At 41.0% G+C, this 21,786-nt stretch overlaps 1 protein-coding gene across 1 annotated transcript in view; it reads right to left on the bottom strand.

Annotated features, from left to right (window-relative positions):
- Nucleotides 1-529: 529 nt before the first annotated feature.
- The window catches only part of TUBGCP4 (tubulin gamma complex component 4), a 37,713-nt gene continuing 16,456 nt past the window's right edge, over nucleotides 530-21,786 (bottom strand). The window contains exons 7-18 of the mRNA XM_075858088.1: nucleotides 21,170-21,371; nucleotides 15,851-16,016; nucleotides 14,217-14,341; nucleotides 10,111-10,161; nucleotides 7,204-7,309; nucleotides 6,563-6,670; nucleotides 4,436-4,574; nucleotides 3,307-3,484; nucleotides 1,937-2,071; nucleotides 1,738-1,854; nucleotides 1,517-1,656; nucleotides 530-689 (exon numbers count right to left, since the gene is read on the bottom strand). Coding sequence (XP_075714203.1) covers nucleotides 677-689; nucleotides 1,517-1,656; nucleotides 1,738-1,854; nucleotides 1,937-2,071; nucleotides 3,307-3,484; nucleotides 4,436-4,574; nucleotides 6,563-6,670; nucleotides 7,204-7,309; nucleotides 10,111-10,161; nucleotides 14,217-14,341; nucleotides 15,851-16,016; nucleotides 21,170-21,371 — 1,480 coding nt within the window. The 3' untranslated portion in view covers nucleotides 530-676. The remainder of the gene's footprint in view (nucleotides 690-1,516; nucleotides 1,657-1,737; nucleotides 1,855-1,936; nucleotides 2,072-3,306; nucleotides 3,485-4,435; nucleotides 4,575-6,562; nucleotides 6,671-7,203; nucleotides 7,310-10,110; nucleotides 10,162-14,216; nucleotides 14,342-15,850; nucleotides 16,017-21,169; nucleotides 21,372-21,786) is intronic.

Below are 21,786 nucleotides of genomic sequence, written 5' to 3'. Positions count from 1 at the left end.
AGGTTAGCGAGACACTATATACAGTCTATGTATACAGCACGGACAGTGGGCAACTCAGGAGTATATCCCTGCATCAGGGAAGAAATTCTAAGCCTCTACAACCTGTTTTACGCTCACAGCACGGGGAGGTTCATCCGCCCATGATTGGTATCATCCCTGTGATAATTACCATATCCCACTTTCGGTGACAATTTTTTGATATAGCAGTTTACCAGATTCACATAGATTTAAGTGCCAATAGGTCAGGTGTAGGCTCTTTTCACACCACATTTTCCAATCCATGTAACGTTATCCATTTTTTTCATGCAAACTGATATAAAATTTACTGGCAACAGTTTAATTTGATCTGTAATGGCCTAGTTGTCTTCTTACCACAAATGTCCATGTGTTTTTAAACTTTTTTTCATTTTTTCACCTTGAAGATTTTAGGTTGAAATACCTTAATTCTATGCGACTACAAATAAACATCAAAATGAATAAAGAGCACAGTCCCAACAGACAGCTAAATCCATTGACCTGACGAGTCGAGTAGAAACAGCATAATTTATTATACATAAAAATGTACACACTGTCTTTTCTGCACGAATATTTAGATTTTTTTGTAGGCTATTTCACAACCTTGTACTCAAACGCTTGTAGAAGAACCACAATTTGATCCATAACCGCACCATAATGTTCATAATCCAAAACTGCAAAATGGAAAACAATGGTTTGGATCACATAATATAATATGTCGTTACTTTAAAAAAAAATCAGCGTTTGCAGGTAAGTAGCTACATCGACTTACCTGCAAACGCTGATGCTGCTGCAGAATCAACTGTAGCCTCTGGTGCCGATGTGTCCTCGCTCGTCTGACACGATGCAGGACCTGTGAGTGACGTCACAGCGTGATCTGGCAGAAGCTGGGCGTTCTGAAGAGAAGTGGATGATACTTCTCATCAGAACGCCCAGCTAGTAAAAGTATTAAAAACGCCCCGATGTACGCACATAATTCACGCCCACTTTTACTTTTAAACACACCCACTTGGACTTTTGCAAGCCTCATTTGCATAACTACAAAAATGGTCATAACTTGGCCAAAAATGCTAGTTTTTTAAAAATAAAAACGTTACTGTAATCTACATTGCAGCGCCGATCTGCTGCAATAGCAGATAGGGGGTGCAAAATCTGGTGACATAGCCTCTTTAAGTTGCTGCACAGTCTTCTAGAACACTGCATGGTGTGGCTGGCTGGAGCCTGATGGTTTGGGGCAGGACAAGGGGCAGGCATATGGCAACACTTTGCCACGAATGAAAATTTTTCTTTCTGAAGTGGGAAGGTGGTATAGACCACTGGTACAAAAGGCGATATTCTGTGAGAAACAATGTATCCAGCACTCAGTGTTACGCGAGTTACCAGTTGTGTTGGTGGGGACTTTGTTGTGACCCTTCCTTATTATGTTACAAGAGACATGTAGATCAACTTTTATTAGAGATCAAAAAAAATTATTTTATAAGGCTTGGTGTTTTTTTCTTACCTGCCCAGTGTGCCTCCTGCTTGTGTATAATATTTATTATAATCTAATCGCAACAGCAGCTGCGCCAGGTCAGAATTGATCTGATGGTTGCGGACGCTCGAGAGGATTTTGAAGAGTAATGATGACTGGCAACTAAAACCCTACAACACAAGATACATGTATTTTCAGAAGACTTCGATTGAGCAGCACTTGAGTGCAATACTAAAATACATCTCATTTACCTTAACCAAGATATCCAGCTGACCAGTGCCACGTTCATCAAGAGGACCCAGATTTTGGCTGACTAGGGAGCAGAAGCTGTGACATAAATCTAAGATTTCATTTAGACAATGGAAAACCTGCAAAAGTTATAGTGTTCAGAAAATGCTGGGAACAATAAGAGACTTGGTTATTAGATGTAAAATCACACGCGGTACTTACAGGCTTTAATAAGATAAAGGACTGGGCCAGGAGATTGCTGAGGAAGTGGTCATGAGCCAGGCGAATACTCTCAAAATCCCGTGTAGAGTTTATTTGTTCTAAGAGCTGCGAGAACTGAGATTCCAGCACATCCACCTAAATTGAAAGAGGGCAAACTGTAAAGAGGTTTAAAGGGAACCTGTCACGTCCTATCAGTGGGCAGCATGTTGTAGAGCAGGATGGGCTTAAATGATTGATATATAGATTTGTGGGAAAAACAATCAATCATTCAAAAATGTGTCATTTATTCATTTAAACCCCTGCTCATTCTGAGTTTAGGAGTCCAGTGGGTGGTCCTCAAGAGACACCCAGTTATTGACAGCTCTCTCTGTATACACACTCATACAGGGAAGGGCCTGTTCACAGCACCGTTCGCTTTCCGTTCCGGGGTTCCATCGGAGGTTTCCGTCGGGTGAACCCCGCAACGGAAAGTGAAACCACAGCTTCCGTTTCAGTCACCATTGATAGCAATGGTGACGGAAACATCGCTAATGGTTTCCGTTCGTCACCATTCCAGCAGGTTTCCGGTTTTCCGACGGAATCCATAGCGAAGTCGACTCCGCTATTGATTCCGTTAAACCGGAAACCTGCTGGAATGGTGACGAACGGAAACCATTAGCGATGTTTCCGTCACCATTGCTATCAATGGTGACTGAAACGGAAGCTGTGGTTTCACTTTCCGTTGCGGGGTTCACCCGACGGAAACCTCCGATGGAACCCCGGAACGGAAAGCGAACGGTGATGTGAACAGGCCCGAAGGCTCAATCACAATATATCAATCTGTTCAGCCCTTCTGCTCTATAATGTGCTGCCCACAGATATGGCAACATGTTCAATGTGACAGGTTCCCTTTAAGGATACCTCTAACATGACATCACATGCATGTCGCTGCAATGTGACAAGCCAACAAAGAAAATTCAATGGGCCTTATTTACCAGTCAGAGATCTGCTTTCATATCTTAAATTTCATTGGAATAATGAAAGCTGCACTCTGGTTGCTATGGGCATCAAGGCCCTTTATTCTGTTAGACAATTTGAATAAATGATGCTCAGTGTCAAATATTTTGGACCACTGTATTTCTGGCGACAAAATGGATCTGAATTAATTTTAACTTAATAAACAGACACACACATAAAAGGGAATGGTGTCATGCTGACTAGGTAAGGTTACATGTTGAGTGATCATATATGGATGCTGAGTAGGTGGAATTCCATTCTGGGATCATACACAGAATCTGACTGAGTGGTGTTACGTGCGGTGATCATATATGGATGCCGATTGGGTGGAATTGTCCTTTAAATCTTTTTATTATTTATAAACACTTCCTCACCTGCAAGTAATACTGCAGATTGTCCACCAGGAACGCCATGTGATTCCGGAGTCTCCACTTAATGGCATCCGTTTTATTGGATTCCAAGTGTTTTCTTTGCATCTGTAGGGCCCAACAATGCTGAAGTTCTGACTGAACGTGTCGGACGCTAAGTAAGTACTTGAAAACAACATTGTACCTAGCAAAGTAAAAGTTGTAAACCATAAATCACAATAATCTATTTGCAATTCCCTTCAAAAGGTCAGAACTATAGTAGAGCTTTGTATGCAATTCCAGTCCTATCATTTGTAGTTCTACAGAAATTTGCTTTTTTGACATTTGACAGAACTGCGGTAAAATAAGGTCACAATTTATCTTAGGTCAAAATGGACTCATCTGGGATATACATCTACAATTTCCAATGGTGGTTGACATAAAGTGCTCTTATATTTTTTTCAGTCCTGGGAAAATGACGCACACGCAGCACCCCCTGTTTGCCACCAGCTATAGGTTAGAGATTATAGGTAAGAGCTTCCCAGACTTCTGATTAGATGTAAAGACATTGTACAATGAGCAAATTCTTTGAAGTTGCACTGAGAATCTGTTTGGGATGTCCTGCAGTCTGTAGGCCATTTATATACATTCAGGTTAAAGGGTATTCCCATCTTATTAAGTGATTGCATATCCTAGCAATATGCCGTCACTTTATGATCAGCTGGGGTCCGACCCATGAGACACCCAACGAATATGAGAATAAGGGGGACCCAGCACTAATTTAGCACTGCGTGCCCTTCTATTTCCCCTGCACAGCGGCGCTCCCGGGCACTTGAAGGTGGTCGTGCTGCAGTTCCCTGGACAGTGGGTGGCTGGGGCGCCGCTGTGCTGGGAAAAACAGTGAAAGTAATACAGTGCTAAATCAGCACTTGTGGCACCTTACTTCTCAGATTGGGTGGGGGTCCAAGAGGTCAGACCCCACTGATCATAAAATAATGGCAGAGCCTAGTTATAGGAATGCCCTTTTAAAGAGGAAATTTAAAATTCTTCATTTTAACATTACATTAGGAAATAAATAAATGTATTCAATAAATACCAATTATTTAAAGCAACATCAAGGTGGAGTTTCACTTTATAATTAAAATTAACCACTCACTTTTCTAATACAGCTGGAGTGAAGAGAATGTGCAACGGCCACTGCACCTTATAGGACAGTCCAAGAGCCACCCAGCCAGAAGTAGGCGCCTCCCGCGGAGATGTGTCACGTGACAGAACTTCTCGTGGCTGGGATAAATCTATTGATATACATAAAGAAAACATCATAGATAAAAATTTGCAGCTGCTCACTGCCCTAAGCTGCTTCAGTCTAAATGGTTAAAAAACAAATCCTACAAGGGCATATATATATATATATACACACACACACACACACACACACACACACACACGGGAGAGAACCTCTTATAGGGTGGGTGACTGACACACACACACACACACACACACACACACACACACACACACACACACACACACACACGCGAGAACCTCTTATAGGGTTCTATACCTTTAGAGCTATACACTATATGGACAAAAGTATTGGGACGCCGAAACATTACATCTAGAAGAGCTTTTATGACACCCCATTTTAAAGGCTATGTACACTTTTGAAAACTATTATTATTTTAATAAAACAGTATCAGTGTGTTTGGTGCAACTTTGTAATTATTTTTTATTAAAAATAATTTTTACCTTTTTCAGATACAGCCGATTTGTATCCTGAATACACAGCAGCTGTATCTTGCTCTGAGACCTGAATCCCTCAGGTCAGCGGCACTGACGGGTTCAGTGACAGCGGGTCTTGCGTGGATCAAGACGTTATTGATCACATCTCAGTTCATTAAAAAAAAAAAACATTTTCAAAAGGTGTACATAGCCTTTAAGTCCATAGTCAGTAATATAGAGTCACACCCCCCCCCCCCCCCCACACTTTGCAGCTAAAGCAGCTTTTACTCTTCTGGGAAGACTATCAACAAGATTTTGGAGTGTGGGAAGTTTTGCCCATTCACCCAGAAGAGCATTTGTGAGGTCAGAAACTGATGTTGGATGAGAGGGTCTGGCTCGCAATCTCCGTTCTAGTTCATCACAAAGGTGTTCGATCTTTGTTGAGGTCAGGGCTGTGTGCAGGCCAGTCAAGTTCTTCTATACCAAACTCACCCAACCATGCCTCTATGGACCTTGCTTTGTGCACTGGGGCACAGTCATTCTGGAACAGAAAAGGGCCTTCCCCTAATGTACAATTGTCCAAAATGTCTTGGTATGATTTTCCGTCACTGGAACTAAGGGGCCTAGGCCAACCCCTGAAAAACTCCACTAAACTTTACAGTTGGCACAATGCTGTCAGGCAGGTAACGTTCTCCTGGCATTGACCAAACCCAGACTCATCCATCAGACCGCCAGACAGAGAAGGGTGATTCGTCACTTCACAGAACATGTTTCCCCTGCTCCAGAGTCCAGTGCCGGCGTATTTTACACCACTCCATTCGACACTTGGCGATGTACATCGGTGATGTAAGGCTGGCATGCAGTTGCTCGGCCATGGAAACCCATGCCATGAAGCTCCCGGGGTAGTTTCTGTGCTGATGAGAATACCAGAGGAGTTTTGGAGCTCTGCAGTTATTGAGTCAGCAGAACGTTGGCGACTTTTATGCATTAAGCACCTCAGCACTTTGTGACCCTGCTCTGTAACTTTATGTGGTCTGACACTTCATGGCTTAGTTACTATTGTTCATAAACGCTTCCACTTAGCAATACCAGCCACAGATGATCGTGGAATAATTAGGGGGGGGACGGGACTTCATGAACTGACCTGTAATAAAGGTGGCATCCTATTACAGTACCACACTCAAAATCAGTGAGCTCTTTAGAACGACCCAATCTTACAAAAATGTTTGTAAAGGCGACTGCATGGCGAGGTGCTGGATTTTATACACCTGGGGCAATGGGACTCAATGAGACACCTGAAATCAATGATTAAGAGGTGTGTCCGAATACTTTTCTCCATATAGTGTATGTTCTCTGCGCTTCCATTGTGCCTGCAGTCCCCTAAATCTTGTCCGCATGTAAATTAAAGTACTATTGTATTTTTTTTGCATTTAACCAATAACTAAATTTTCTAAAAGATGTAGAATCCTTTCAACAGCTCCAAAGATAGAATCCAAACTGTTCCCTGAGGACGAGAACATCAAATAATGGAGTCTAAAAAAAATAAAAGGGAGCTGCATACCTTTCTGCTCCTTTCCATGGTAATCAATGGTTAAATGAAGCAGGGGAAGAAGATTGTCATCATCAAGTAAAACCTTATGTGCGGAGAGCTGGAAGGCTACATTGACATCTGGAGGAGAGAAAAAAACAAAAACGCTAGTGTAAAGGATATAGAGATCTATCTATCTATACATACACACATACATTTATATTTAATATGCACCGATGTGTTGTGGCAGTAAAATGAAGAAAATAAAAAACCACCTGATAAAAATGGATGGCATCCCTTATTTTTCTTGTGATTAGTTTTCATAAATGACTAACCCTGGTTTGCAAACAAGTTTAAAATCACCCATAATTATGGATTACGGCAGCATTGGCCTTCACCACATTTAGCTACATAACATACATAAATCAGATTAGTTTAAAGCAGAACATCTATAAGATTCAAGGGTCCATCAGAAAAGGACATGCAGACGACACTTCATGAGAAGAGCCATGTCATTCAGCAGCTCTAATCCACTCTACTCCAGGGACTGTACAAACGGGGTTCAGCACCCCTGAGTGATATACAATGGCAATTTAAGAACTACTGGGCACATGCAATATTCTGCATGCTGTTTGCTTCACCTCAATGAATATTTCATCCTGTATAACACTTACCATGTTCTGTGACGGCAGTAGGTGGTGTTTTAAGCATGTGTTGGGCTAGATCTATGAAGGCTTGAAACAATTCACCTCTTCCCAACAGGTAGAAATCTTTTATAGTCTGAAAGAGCAAGTAATTAAAAGGTAGAGTCCACTTTTAGACTTTCACACATGATTGCTGGGTAACTTTTGCGGGACAAGTCACAAAGCAACTAATAAAAAAGGGTTGGACTCCCATCTTAGGGATCCGTGTCCAGCTACTAAGAAAAACTCCAAAAAGATTGCACAATAAGGCTGGCCAAAGTTGAGGCCGGCCACAAAGCAGCCACTACGGGGAGTTGACTAGGTGACCATGTGAGTCATGACACTGCCAAATTCAGTGTAGCGGAAGTTGCTCTTTTTCTGTCTACAAGAGGGATTTTTTTTTTGCGGGACAAGTTGTATGTTTTAATGCCACGATTTTGGAGTACATATAAATGTATTAAATAACTATTGTGTATTTTTTCAAATGGAAGGGAAAGGGGGTAGAAAAAACTCGCAAGTAATTCCACATGTTAAAGCGCACCTTAGTTTTCAGGTGACTTTTCAGAATAAGTGGTCATATGTGTGTGTACAGTAAGAATAACACTATTTCTGGCCATTATATGACTTGTATTCTGCATTATTTAGCAGTTTTCCCCTCTGCAGGCTCTATCTCTAATGCTCAGTTTTCTCTGAGCCTATTGGGTGGACTAACTGCTATCATGTCTTTTATACACTGCACACATAGAAGAGGAAAACCCTGCTCTTCTATCTCTATGTATCTCATAACGAATATAGAACGTGCTGGAGGAGGTTATACAACAGTAATGAGCAGTGTAGCCGATAATCCAGCACTGGGGTGAGAAAGAACTCTTAGGGTATGTTCACACGATGAGAGGCATTTACGTGTGAAAAGACAGACTGTTAACAGCTGCCTCGTTTCACACGTAAATGCTCCTCCTCGCATTTTGCGAGCCGTCTGAGACGCTCGTAAATCTTGAGCTGTGCTTCATTGACTTCAATGAAGAACAGCTCAAATTACGTGGCAAAGAAGTGTCCTGCACTTCTTTGCCGAGGCAGTCCATTTACGCGTCGTCGTTTGACAGCTGTCAAACGACAACGCGTAAATTACAGGTCGTCTGCACAATACGTCGGCAAACCCATTCAAATGAATGGGCAGATGTTTGCCGACGTATTGTAGCCCTATTTTCAGGCGTAAAACGAGGCATAATACGCCTCGTTTACGCCTGAAAATAGGTCGTGTGAACCCAGCCTTACCAGCAGCCTGTGAAGGGATACCCACCTTCCTACTTATAGAGAAGAGGAGACGGACTTCAGTAAGTAAAGACAGATTTTGCATGACAACGGGCTGGACAGCAGGTTACAGGAAGGGAGACACCTAGTGGCAGTAACTTCACACGGATTTTACATGGATAAAACAATTAAAATGTAACATTGAGTAAATTACAAAGTCGATCTATATCAGGTATACTATTAGATTAGCATAAGTTGTTTGAAAAGTTAGTGTCCATTTCACTTTATTCTGCAGGTCAGTACCATTCCTTCTTGTGTCTTAAATTTACGTTGTTTACGGTGTGGTATAAAGAACATAATTTTAGTGTCACCATATTCTAAGAGCGATATTTTTTATATTTCCGCTGGCGTAGTTGTATGAGGGCTTATTTTTTTGTGAGACGACTTGTATTCTTTATTCGTACCATTTTGGGGTTCATACAACTTTTTGATTGCTTTTTTTGGAAGCAGGAAAAACAGAAAACAGCAATTCTGGCATTGTTTTTTTATTAAATTTTTTACAGCATTCACCATGTGGGTTAAACAATGTATTAATTTCGTTCGGGTCGTTAGAGATATGTACCAATTATATGTAGATTTTATTATTTTTTTCATAATAAAAGCATTTTGTAAGGGGAAAAAGGGATTTTCATTTCTTTATTATAAGTTTAAAGTATTTTTTACTTTTTTTTTATGTCCCACTATACGATCGCTATTATAATATACTGCAATACTTTTGTATTGTAGTGTATTATTCTGGTCATTGTACAACTGACAGGCATTCTTATAAGGCTCTGCCCCTGAAAAACCTTAGATGCAGAAGTTGCTATTGACCGCTGCATCTAAAGGGTTAAACCGCCAGAATCGGCGATAACTTCGATCTCGGTCGTTCGAGAAGGCCAGCGGTCTTAAGACAGCCCGACACCCACTCCAGCTGGCATGAGACCCTCATGTCGGGTTTAGGACACATGGCATTAATGGCCGCCGTGAAAAAGCATATGGCCGTCATTAAGAGGTTAAATAACGAGAATATTATAGTTTACACCGTTATGGACAAGGCGATATTAAGTATGCATTTTATTTCAATTTTTTCTACATATGTATTTTTTTATTGCGAAAATGTTTTTTTTGCATAATTTCAAATTTGTAAACATTTTAATTCACTTCTTTAAAAAAAATTGTTATTCCTACTAGGAGACCAGACTATCCCATCAGTTGATGGCTCATATAATACCCTGCAAAACTTGTGTGTACTAAGATGGCGGACCTGACATGACAACCGATCACGTTGCAGTAGGAGGGCGATGGGTGACAGAGTGGACCCCTCTAACCACTTAGATCTCGCAGTCAATAAAGCCAGTACCCGCAAGTGATGGCGAGGGCACGTCTCCTGCGCCCGTGCCATCAACATTACATACATTTACGTAATTTTGCAGGAAGAAAGACATTCATGTAAGTCATGGGGCAAAAACAGGTTAAAGGGGTTTTTCACTTTTTAATAAAAATGTAAATTTGCCAGTGTCTGCACAGTGCGAGTATGAAAACCACACATTGATAGGATGAAGGCGGGGGAAAAAAAAAACCTTCGAGAAAATCTTCAGCCCTTACCTTTAACTGCCCTATTAAATCAGACTCCTCAACCATGAGTTTCCACAAGTGCTGAAATTAAAGGAATACAAAACTTTGAGAGAGAAGCTCAATGGTTTTCTGTACAAGCATTGTTTTTAACCCTTTCCCTGCCAAGGACATATCTAATACGTCCTGGTAGGAAGGCATTACCGTAGCCACGGACGTATCGGATATGTCCTCGCTAGTAACGGCTGTAACCCAGGTTGGATTGTAGAGCTTTCAAACCAGCCCTGGATCGGATCTCTAGCTCCGATCCAGCCTGAGCTAGAGAAGGTTAAACTGAGAACTGAATATACTTGCAGCTTTAACTTTAACCCGTGCTGGTAATAGTTCTAACTTGACTCCGGCTAGGTCATAGCTAGAGCTGCGATCCTGGGTTAAGATTCCTAGCTATCAAACAACCCCTGGATCGGAGCTCTAGCTACGATCCAGGCCGAGTTACAGCAGGTTTAAGCGGCAGCTGCATATATTTGCAGCGGCCATTTCAGCCGGTGTGAAGGAGGAGAGGTGGGCGGCTGGAGTACGTGCAGGCACAGGAGGAGAATGTGTTGATACTGTATGATCCCATGTACAATATGATAGTCTCCATGCTATGACCCCCCATACTTGCTCTCTCATTGTTACATATGGGGGGGTTCAGAAAACGAGTAAGAAGATGAGCAGCAGTAGCCGCGTCCGGATCAGAATCAAATAAGAGCCACAACGCGCAAACCTCAATAAAGTTGGTATATTTTCCACTGTCTCTATCCTGTCCATACCAGATCTTAAGCGTAAAATCAGCTGACTGCTTCTTTAGCTAGAACCTTTACATGCTACAGTCCTAGCGATAATAACCATAAGAGAAGTATTTCTAATATAGTTCTGATGGATGGAAAAGATTTCCACGAGTTAGAAAATATTTGGTCATCCACTGATGGCCACCATAAACGATAGTTCCCAACTAGTTCCACTAAAAAAGAAATCAATATTAGTTAACACATTAGATGAAGTTTAGAAGATTGCGATTATTGATCAGAGTTAGGCTGTGTTTACACATTGCGGTCAATTTGTGCTTTTTGACGTGATTTTCCAGAATCACTGCAAGATTACGCGTTTTAAATCGTGGCAAAAACATGATTTGACTGACGTGTGAACAAAGCCTTAGAGTTTATATAGGGGGATTGAAAATTCTATACTTATAGAATCCCCAATTTAAGTTGCATGCAAAAATAGGTTTGCACATTCCTGTGGTTTTGGCGTTTCTTTAACCAGTTCAGGACCGGGCTATTTTGAGCCTTCAGGATCAGACACCGTTTAGCCCTTTTTAGCACGTGTTAGTTAAACGGCTATAACTTTATTTGTTGGGCTAGCAACGTGATTTTTGCGTTGTTTTTTTTTCGTAGACAATGCAGGTTTCTTTTTTTTAATTATTTTTATACACATCCTTTTTGCTATTTTAGAATTTTTAGGCTTAAAGTTTGACAATAATAGTAAAAAAAATAAGCTTTTTTACTTTTCAGCTATTTTTTTCAGGTAATAACAGTTTTACCCTATAATAGACCTTTTATTTGTGATCGTCATTGTCTGCCGTAAATTTTAATATATTACATGTCTATTTTAGGGTAATTGGCTCAGGGCTAACGTTACGACAATGATTTGGAGTTTTTTTTGGGGAGGGTATTTTGTGTGTATGATTATTATTTTTTTTTGCACTTTACATTTATTTTTTTATTACTATGGTCAATGATCAGAAAAGACCTTTGAGGGACTTTATTATTTTTTTCTTTCTTTTTTTACACCATGTTTTTTCACTGTAACTGGGGCTGCACAACAGGGGAAATCAGCCCTCTTATAGTGACTATTGTCACTAATATGGTTGTGCTAGGTCTAGTAAGACCCAGCAGCAGTCTGCCACTAACGGCATCTCGGCAATCATGTGACCAGTCACATGATCACCGGGACCAATAGAGACAGCGGCGCTGCCGCTATTCATATACACAACGCTCATTGAGCGCTGTGTAGAAGAGATCAGAGAAGATAAAAGCAGCGAAAGCTGCTTCTATCTTCCCCTGAGGGTCCTCGGAAGCCACTGACTGCCAGAGACCTGACATTCAGCTGCCCGATCGCTCGGGCAGCAAGCTAAAACCTGCGCCGTAAATAGTCTATGGCGCAGGCTTTAAGAACCCCGACCACCGGCCGTAAATATACAGCCAGCGGTCGGGAACCGGTTAAAACACACACCTTTGAGCGTAGACGTGTGGTATGTATTAACCCATCACATCTTACACACCTTGATCTATTATTTTTACATAGTTGTGTGTAAACCTCTGCTTGTATGTGAGTTTTAGATGAAAATGTATGTTATAATTCCTTTTTTTTTTAAAATATTCCGGTTTGTCACAAAGTTACATGATGGTGGACATGGCTGCCAACAGCACGTCAAGACAATTGCAATTTATTTGCTTTTAGGAAATAGGTGTATGATCGCCGTATTTTATAGGTTGTTGCTTTTTTACATTTTCATCTAAAACCGGATTTTGAATTACTTCCATTCTATGAAGAGAAGTGCATGTAGACATAGGCATAAGTGGTAATGTATGTATTAACTCTGCACATATTGAAGTTTTATTTTTAGGATGTGTGGTGATTCTTTTTTTGTGCTTGTTTCACATCTTTACCCACAAATATAAATTGGTATGCATTTTTTATGAAAAATTTTACTTTGACAACAAATTGCAAGATGGTGCTTGTGTGTATGAAGTGCTGAGTGGCATTGTGACAATACACATATTTTTGCCAGGTCAATTAAATATATAGCAGTTTTTAGGGCGTTCTTGGACACCTACACTGCTATCTCAGGAGAGAATTTAGGCCAGCTTAAAAGCTTCCTAAATGTCTATCATGTACAGGTCTAATAATCCCCCTCAATCCTACAGAAAAATGTACTTCTAAGGTTTGCTCACATCTGCGTTGTGGGATCAGTTTTAGTGAATCCTTTGAAATTTAAAAAAAAACCGGACAGACTGACTGATGCCATGGAAGGTAAAATAGGTTTGTTTTTGACGGATCAGTTTACTGGATCCGTAAAAAAAACTGACTGTGTCAGTTCGTCATCAGTTATAGTCCGTTTTTATCTTTGCATCTTTCTTGTTTTATTTTTAGTCCACGCATGTGCAAAAAAAAAAAAATTTATCCGTTAAACATAAGAGCCTGTTCACATCAGCGTTGGCTTTCCGTTCCGGGGTTCCGTCGGAGGTTTCCGTCGGGTGAACCCCGCAACGGAAAGTCAAACTGAAACCACAGCTTCCGTTTCCGTCACCATTGAGATCAATGGTGACAGAAACATTGCTAACGGAAAGCCAACGCAGATGTGAACAGGCCCTAACTGATACAAACGGATGGCATCAGTTTGTATCCATCATCCATTGACTTCAATGTAAAAAAGGAAAGCTCCTTTCCGTCAGGCCTCCGTCATTTTTGACGGAAACAATAGAGCAGCAGACTACAGTATTTATTTTGTCAAAAAAACGGAAACCTGACGGAACGGAGCCTAACTGAGCACAACAGATGCAAAAATAAAACCCATTGAAATTAATGTTTTGTTTTTTTTACGGAAATTTTAACTTCCGTTCTTGTGGTCCTCGGACAGATACTTTAGAACGGAAGCCACAATGCAGCCTAAAACTTGTACTACTGATTTTTAGCAAATAATGGAGCCCGAGTACTTGACATTTATCTACACTCTTAGGGTATGTTCACACGGAGTATTTTGCAGGCAGAAAGGAATTTAGAGGCAGATTTCGACCTGCCAGCAGAGCACTTGACACGTTTTTCGCTGAGTTTTTCCAGCAAAAAACACAGCAAAAACATCTCTTTCTCTGCCTCCCATTGATGTCCATGGGAGTTCAGAGCCAGAAATGCCAGAAAAACGGGCATATCGCTTATTTTTCCAGCAAGCGTTTTTTTTCTGCTCGCGAAAAAAAAACACCCCCGCCTCCTATTGAAATCAATGGGAGGCGATTTCGGACGATTTCTGAAGCGGGAACTGGGGAAAAAAAACTCTGTGTGAACAGGGATATAGAGTGATTTAGAAAATGACCTCTTACCTCGGCTACAGTGCTTCTGATCCTGTCAAGGACAGACTCAAAATCTACCAAGCTAAACAATGGCTGCTGTTTCAACCTATGCAACTCTGCAGCAAATATATCTTCCTGGTTTTTCAATATAGAACCTGTTTAAGAAACAGATTAAAAGTTTAAAATCCAAAAGCACAATTCCATTATAGTAAATAGGACAGTGAGAATATCACTTCATAAGATAATATATTTCATAGAAGGTTCTCTCTTCAGAAGAGGACTAGAAACACAATAACTTAGAGCAGCCTCCAGTACACACATGAATTGGAGTTGAACAATGAGACGAGCAGCCTACATAGAAAAGAAAAGGGCCCCATAGCAAAGATCAAGATGGGCCCCTCATTATAGTGCTGCGTTTACAGACCAAGACAGAATGGCTCGGTGCCCGTTCTCCCTATACATTCTTTCTATGACCCTTGAGCCAATTTCCCAAACCTTTAATTGCTAAAAATTTGGTTCCCTTATCGAAGGGAAGTTCTCGATGCTTAGTACCAAAGACGACGGAGGAACTAGGACTGGGCACCTTCTATCCAAGAGCCCATAGCAGCTGCTTAATCGGCCTCTATGGTATGTACACCCTTATATTAGACTGTCTTAATGTCAAATAGATTACTCTGAATTATGGCTTACAACATTTCCATTGCTAGGTATAATGTTGTTTTCAAGTACTGGAAATTTTCAACACAATTCTAAGGCTCAATTCACACGAGAATGTTCGGTCCGTAAAAGGACGGAATGTATTTCGGCCGCAAGTCCCGGACCGGACACAGTGCAGGGAGCCGGGCTCCTAGCATCATAGTTATGTACGATGCTAGGAGTCCCTGCCTCGCTGCGGGACAACTGTCCCATACTGTAATCGTGTTTTCAGTACGGGACAGTTGTCCTGCAGCGAGGCAGGGACTCCTAGCGTTGTACAGAACTATGATGCTAGGAGCCCGGCTCCCTGCAGTGTGTCCGGTCCGGGACTTGCGGCCAAAATACGTTCCGTCCTTTACGGACCGAACATGCTCGTGTGAACCCAACCTAACACGTCTACACTATTGACAACATCTTCAGATATTTCCTCTTTCAGTATTTATGGTATGGGGCAGTGATAAAAATTGTTTTTAACACTGCCACAGAGAATGACAGATAAGGGACTTAATGGGATTACATTCTTTGCCAAAAAAGTGCAGCGGACCAACTATTGTATGGCACGATTTGATGCCAAATGATACTATTGTACGTAAATGTGACCATGAGTTATGTGACATATATATTAACTTCTAACGTTTTATGATGCAAGAAAAAGGAACAATTTGGATTATCGATATATAATAGGAAATTGGTGATAATGTATTTCTAGCATTTTTGGTTTCAATTTAAGCGGCTCCATTTTTAAATTCAATGAAAATGATATTGAGTATTTAGATGATCTGGTTAACTACCTCTAGAGATTGAGATGCAGGGATGTGGGTTGAGTTGAACTGCTTTATGGAGAAACGTGGTAACCAGATCCCACTATCACAGCGTATAGCAGAGCAGGGGAAACGTCACCGTACATGACAATGATATGGAAGTTTTATATTTCAACAAGAAGATGAATGTTGTGTGTGGTTTCCTACCTGTTCTTGTCACGTTAACATTTTGATTTTCAAACATCTGGACTGACTCTCCAACAAACAAAATCTTCTCAGCAACCCTTACTGGGATATAAGACGGCAGCATTTCAACTCGCAGAGAAAACTGCTTGAGATACGGCGCCAGCATGTTCTCCTCTTCAATAAGGCGCTGTTATATTACAAGTCATGGACAAGAATCTGTCACTATCCAACATTAACCAAATGATCATAAGATAATACATGCTCTATTAGGAAAGTAGAAAGCCTTAGGAAAGAGGGAAACCTCCAGTCTAAATGTAAAATCAGCTGTTCAAAATAACATAGATCTTATCAGTAAAGGAAGGGAATGATGAGTTAATAGAGGAGAGCGCCCGTTCAGGACCTTAACCCCTTAAGGACATGGACTAATTGGCACGTTCAGGACGCAGTCCCATTTTTCAAATCTGACGTGTCACTGTATGTGGTAATCACTCTGGAATGCTTATACCTATCCAAGCGATTCTGAGATTGTTTTCTCGTGACACATTATACTTTAAGTTAGTGGTAACATTTTGTCGATACATTCAGTATTTTATTGTGAAAAACACCAAAATTTGGCGAAAAACTGCAAAAATTGGCATTTTCCTAAATTTAAATGTATCTGCTTGTAAGACTGATAGTAATACCGCACAAAATAAATGCTAATTAACATTTCTCATATGTCTACTTTAGATTGGCATCATTTTTTGAATTTCCTTTTATTTTTCTAGGACGTTACAAGGCTTAGAACTTTAGCAGAAATTTCTCACATTTTCAAGGGACCAGTTCATTTGTGAAGTGGCCTTAAGGGGCCCATATAATGCAAATCCCCATAAATCACCCATTTTAAAGTGAACCCCTCAAAGTATTTAAAACAGCATTTAGGACGTTTATTAACCCTTTAAAGGAACAGTGTCATCACAATTTTTTTTTTCATATGTTAAAGATGTTAGTGCTTTATTAAAAACGTTTATATTTATTTGTGTGTTTGTGTTTTACTTTTTCTTATTTTTACACTTTTTCTTCCCTATGGGGGCTGCCATTTTTTGTTCCATTTCTGTATGTGTCGATTAACGACACATACAGACATGGAATACGGCAGCCACAGTCCCATAGGGACTGCGAACGGCTCCCGTCCCATCCACTTCTGTGTACGCCGTCTGTGTGGGAACTGCGCATGCGCCGCTCCCACACAGTCCAATTTGAAATTGGCGCCGTCCGGCACCATTTTCCTGTGGACCGGAAGTCACGGCCGGACAGTAAGATTACTACTTCCAAACGCGGCTTCCGGACTTGTGCACTTGGACCAGCGGCAGCAGAAGGAGCGGACGGGCCGGAGGGAGCCGCGGCGGCAGGAGCAGGTAAGAGATTTCAATGTATGTTCGTGTTTGTGTACGTTTACTACTGTATGTAAACCTACTACACTGTGTGTTAGCTCAAAAAATGGCGACACACAGTGTAGGAGGTTTGACCGTTCAAACCCCTCGTTTATCCCGGCACTAGCCAGGATAAAGGAGGGGGGATGCTGAGAGCTCACTAGAGCGAGGGCTTTTTACCCAATTTTGCAATGCTGCAATTTTGGGAATAGCTCCATCTAGTGACCAGCAATGGGAAATATTATAAATTAGAATCTAATTTATAATATTTCCTGACTCGTGAAAAAAATAAAAAAAATTTGAACAATGTTTAATCACCTACACACTAAATGTTTAATTAAAAAAAAACAAACATGTTTTTCTGGCAACACATGTCTTTAAGCATTTCACAAGAATTACAGCATAGTAGGGATGAAATTGACAAATTTCATATTTTTTGCAGAAATTCATTTTTAATCCTTTTTTCCTGTAAACACAGGTTTTACCAGAGAAACGCAGCTCAAAATGTATTGCCCACATTCTGCAGTTTTTAGATATATCCCACATGTGGCCCCAGTGTGCCAATTCACTAAAGCACAGACCTCTGAAGCAAAGGAGCACCTAGAGGTTTTTGGGGCCTTCTTTTTACTTGAATATATTTTAGGCACCATGTCCGGTTTGAAGAGGTCATGTGATACCAAAACAGTGAAAACACCCCCAAAAATACATCATTTGGCAAACTACACACCTGAAGGAATTTATCAAGGGGTATAGTGAGCATTTTGACCGCACAGTTTTCTGCTGAATTTAATGGAATGAAGCCGTCAAAATGAAAATCTCCATTTTTTTCCAATAAAACGTAGACATTTTCAATATTTACAAGGCATAAAGGAGAAAAAAACTCCAACATTTGAAAAGCAATTTCTCCCGATTACGGCAATACCCCATATGTGGCGATAAACTGCTGTTTGGACACACGGCAGGGCTTATAAAGGAAGGAGCACCATTTGGCTTTTTGAGCTCAAAGTTTTGCTGCAATGATTTTCGGGTACCATGTCGCATTAGCAAAGCCCCTGAGTGACCAAATCAGTGGAAACCCCCCAAAAAGACACCATTTGGCAAACTACACCCCTCAAGGAGTTTACCGAGGGGTATAGTGAACATTTTGACCCCACAGTTTCTTTGCTGAATTTAGTAGAATGAAGCTGTGAAAATTAAAATCAACATTTTTCCCAATAAAACGTAGAAATTTTCAATTTTAACAAGGCATGAAGGAAAAAAAAATACCCCAACATTTGAAAAGCAATTTCTCTCGATTACGGCAATACCCCATAAGTGGTCATAAACTGCTGTTTGGACACACGGCAGGGGTCAAAAGGGAAGGATCACCATTTGGGGCTCAAATTTAGCTGGAATGACACGTCACGTTTGCAAAGTGCCTGTGGGACCAAAATAGTATGAAACCCCCAAAAGTGACCCCTTTCGGGAAACTACACCCCTTAAGGAATCTATCTAGGGGTATAGTAAGCATTTAGACCCCACTGGTCTTTTGCAGAATTTATTGGAATTAGGCCGTGAAAATGAACATCAACATTTTTTCCACTAAAAAGTTTAATATTTTTATTTCCTCAGGAATAAAAGAAGAAAAAGCACCCCAACATTTGTAAAGCAATTTATCCAGAGTACGGAAATACCCGACATGTAGTCATAAACTGCTGTTTGGACAAAAGGCAGGGCTCAGAAAGGCAGGGGCACTAGTTGGCATGCAGATTTTGCTGGATTGGTTTTTGGGCACCATGTTGCATTTGCAAAACCCTAAAGGTACCAGAGTACAGTGGAAGCCCCCAAGAAGTGACCCCATTTTGGAAACTACACCCCTTAAGGCATTTATCATTTGCCTGGACATATGACAGAGCTCAGAAGTGAAGAGCAACATGCGCATTTGAGGACTATTTTGGTGATTTTCACAGCATTGGCCGACAATTGCAGGGATCGGAGGTCAAATAGTAAAACAAACCCCCAAGTAGTGACCCCTATTTTGGAATCTACACCCCTTGAGTCATTTTAAGGCGTGTAGTGAGCATTTTGCCCCACAGGTGTTCTTCCATTAATAATTAATGCGTAGCGGATGGTGCAAAGTGAAAATTTAAATTTTCTGCCGATATGCCATTTTAGTGCACAATATGTTGTGCCCAGTATGTGCCACCGAAGACTAATACCTCGTAAACTGCTAAGCTGGTTCTCCCGGGTATGCCAATGCCATATATGTGGACATAAACGGCTGTTTGTGCACGCTGTAGGGTTCAGAAGGGAGGGAGCGACATTTGGCTTTTGGAGCGCAGATTTAGCTTGGTAGTTGTTCTGTTTGGGGTTTTACTGGTATTTCAGTTTATGATATGGGGGCATATGTAATCTGTGCAGAGAACATCAGGGCATAATCAGAGGATATAATAATGCGGTAAATAAATAATATTTCAGAGATATGTGGCCGGTGTCGCACTGATAAATGGTGCCCAATCTTATCCGCTTTTGGACACTCTGCACATTTTTCAGTCACAAAAGCTGTGTAAGGGCTTGTTTATTGCGGGACGGGTTGTAGTTTTTATTGGTACGATTTTGGGGTACATGCGACTTTATGATCACTTTTTATTCCATGTTTTGTGAGGGGTGGTGATAAAAAAGAAATCGCGATTCTGGCATTGTTTTTTATCGGGCTTTTTTGCAGTGTTCACCATGCGGGCTTATTATAGGAATAAAAGTCAGCGTTTGTTTTTATTAACTTGAAACTTTTGTTTTTACACTTATATTCAACATTTTTTTTTGTCCCACTAGGGGACTTGAGGGCCTGTACCTCTAATCTTTACTCTAATGCATTGCACTACCCACGTAGTATATACACACACACACACACACACACACACACACATACGGTATAGCTTAACAATTAGTCCTCTTCTCTCTCCGTCACCTTGCTTCGCTGTGAGGTGAGAGTGAAGAGGGCTATATACACGGGACCGTGATAAAAATGGCAGTCAACAACGAATCAACGGTCAGTTTCTCATGGCTGTTCTGCATCAATGTGTCTCAAAATTTGAATCCATTTCTCGGCCGTCTGACTGTTTTTAACCGCCATTTGCCATCAGTTTTTCATGGACGTTTAAAAAAAAAATGGATGAATTTTAATCGTTAGGTTTTTTTTGGCCCAACCCCCTGAAAACCCCACAGTGCCCATGTAGATAGTGACGAAATACCACATTGCCCACTGTAGATAGTGCCAGTGACCACATATAGCGCCCACTGTAAATAGTGCCACAGTGCCCACATAGTGCCACAGTTCTCCCTGTAGATAGTGACCACATAGTGCCAGTGCCCATGTAGATAGCGCCACAATGTCCCCTGTAGGTAGTGCCAACATAATGCAACAGTGGCCATGTAGATAGTGCCACACCCCCTGTATATAGCACCCCCTGTAGAACCGTGAAGCACCCCGCGTATGGCAATCGTGAAGAGGTTAATAACTAAAACAGGCCTATCCAATCTTTTTGGTGTGGGGAGCACATTTGGCACTTTTCTTGGATAAACGTGCATGCCCTAACAGGCTTGTCAGAACATAGGGACTTTAAATATATAAACACTCTGGCCTCCCAATGGACCAACACAGTGAGTCATATTAACAAATTGGACTTCAAAGATATCGCCACTACAATATTTCCACCTTCTCATTATGCGAAGTGACATCAGGAGGCAGACCAAGTGTCAGTTTAATAATTAAGACTTGCGATCAACAGAGATCAGCGCTAAAGAAGCACATTGGACCCGCTGGAGTGGCCAGTAACTGACTATTGATGTAGAGATACGGGGCGGTGCCAAAAAGCCACCCACAAGTACAATGGTGTCTGTGGGGGATTGTTTGGACATCCCGGTTATAAAATAAAGTGTAGTTTATTACCAAGTCTTGCAACTCCCGTAACTGTTTCCCGCTCAGGCCCCCAATACCCAAGTCATCATCTTCATCTTCAGATTGGGCAGAAGCATTGCCAGCAGATGGTCCTTGCCTGACAAAAAACTCCTCATACTGGTCCAAGAGAAGTCCATGAAGCATCCAAGCTGAAAGCTGCTTGTACATGACTCCATGACACACAGCCAGGATCCTGAGGAGACACCGGTGAAATATACAATAATATCATACAAACATTGAACAACTTCCTGAGGACCTAAAGGATTAAAGAACCTCGGAGTAGAAATGTGCAACTTAATCACATTTTTAAAGTATATTAATGGAGATCACATGTTATCTATGAAAGCACCTGAAACTAAGCTAATTGTTAAAGTACTTACACTGTGTTCTCCAGGTAGTTTACGGTTTGCACATTGTGACTACCGGTGTTTAACCCCTTAAGGACCACACCGTCACTCCAGCAGTTATAGCTTTTCCTGTTTTTCAATCAACATTTTTTTTTTCATGGATTTAACCCCCACAACTGTGGTTTTCTCACCAGATTTTTCTTAAGAAATTAAATGTAAAAGATTCAGTAGTTTGCGGAGAAACAGAAGAGTAAATAAGAG

Source organism: Rhinoderma darwinii, chromosome 3 (assembly GCF_050947455.1).
Source record: "Rhinoderma darwinii isolate aRhiDar2 chromosome 3, aRhiDar2.hap1, whole genome shotgun sequence".
Lineage (NCBI taxonomy): Eukaryota > Metazoa > Chordata > Amphibia > Anura > Rhinodermatidae > Rhinoderma > Rhinoderma darwinii.
Note: the sequence above shows the minus strand (reverse complement) of the source record. Positions and strands in the feature narration are given on the sequence as shown.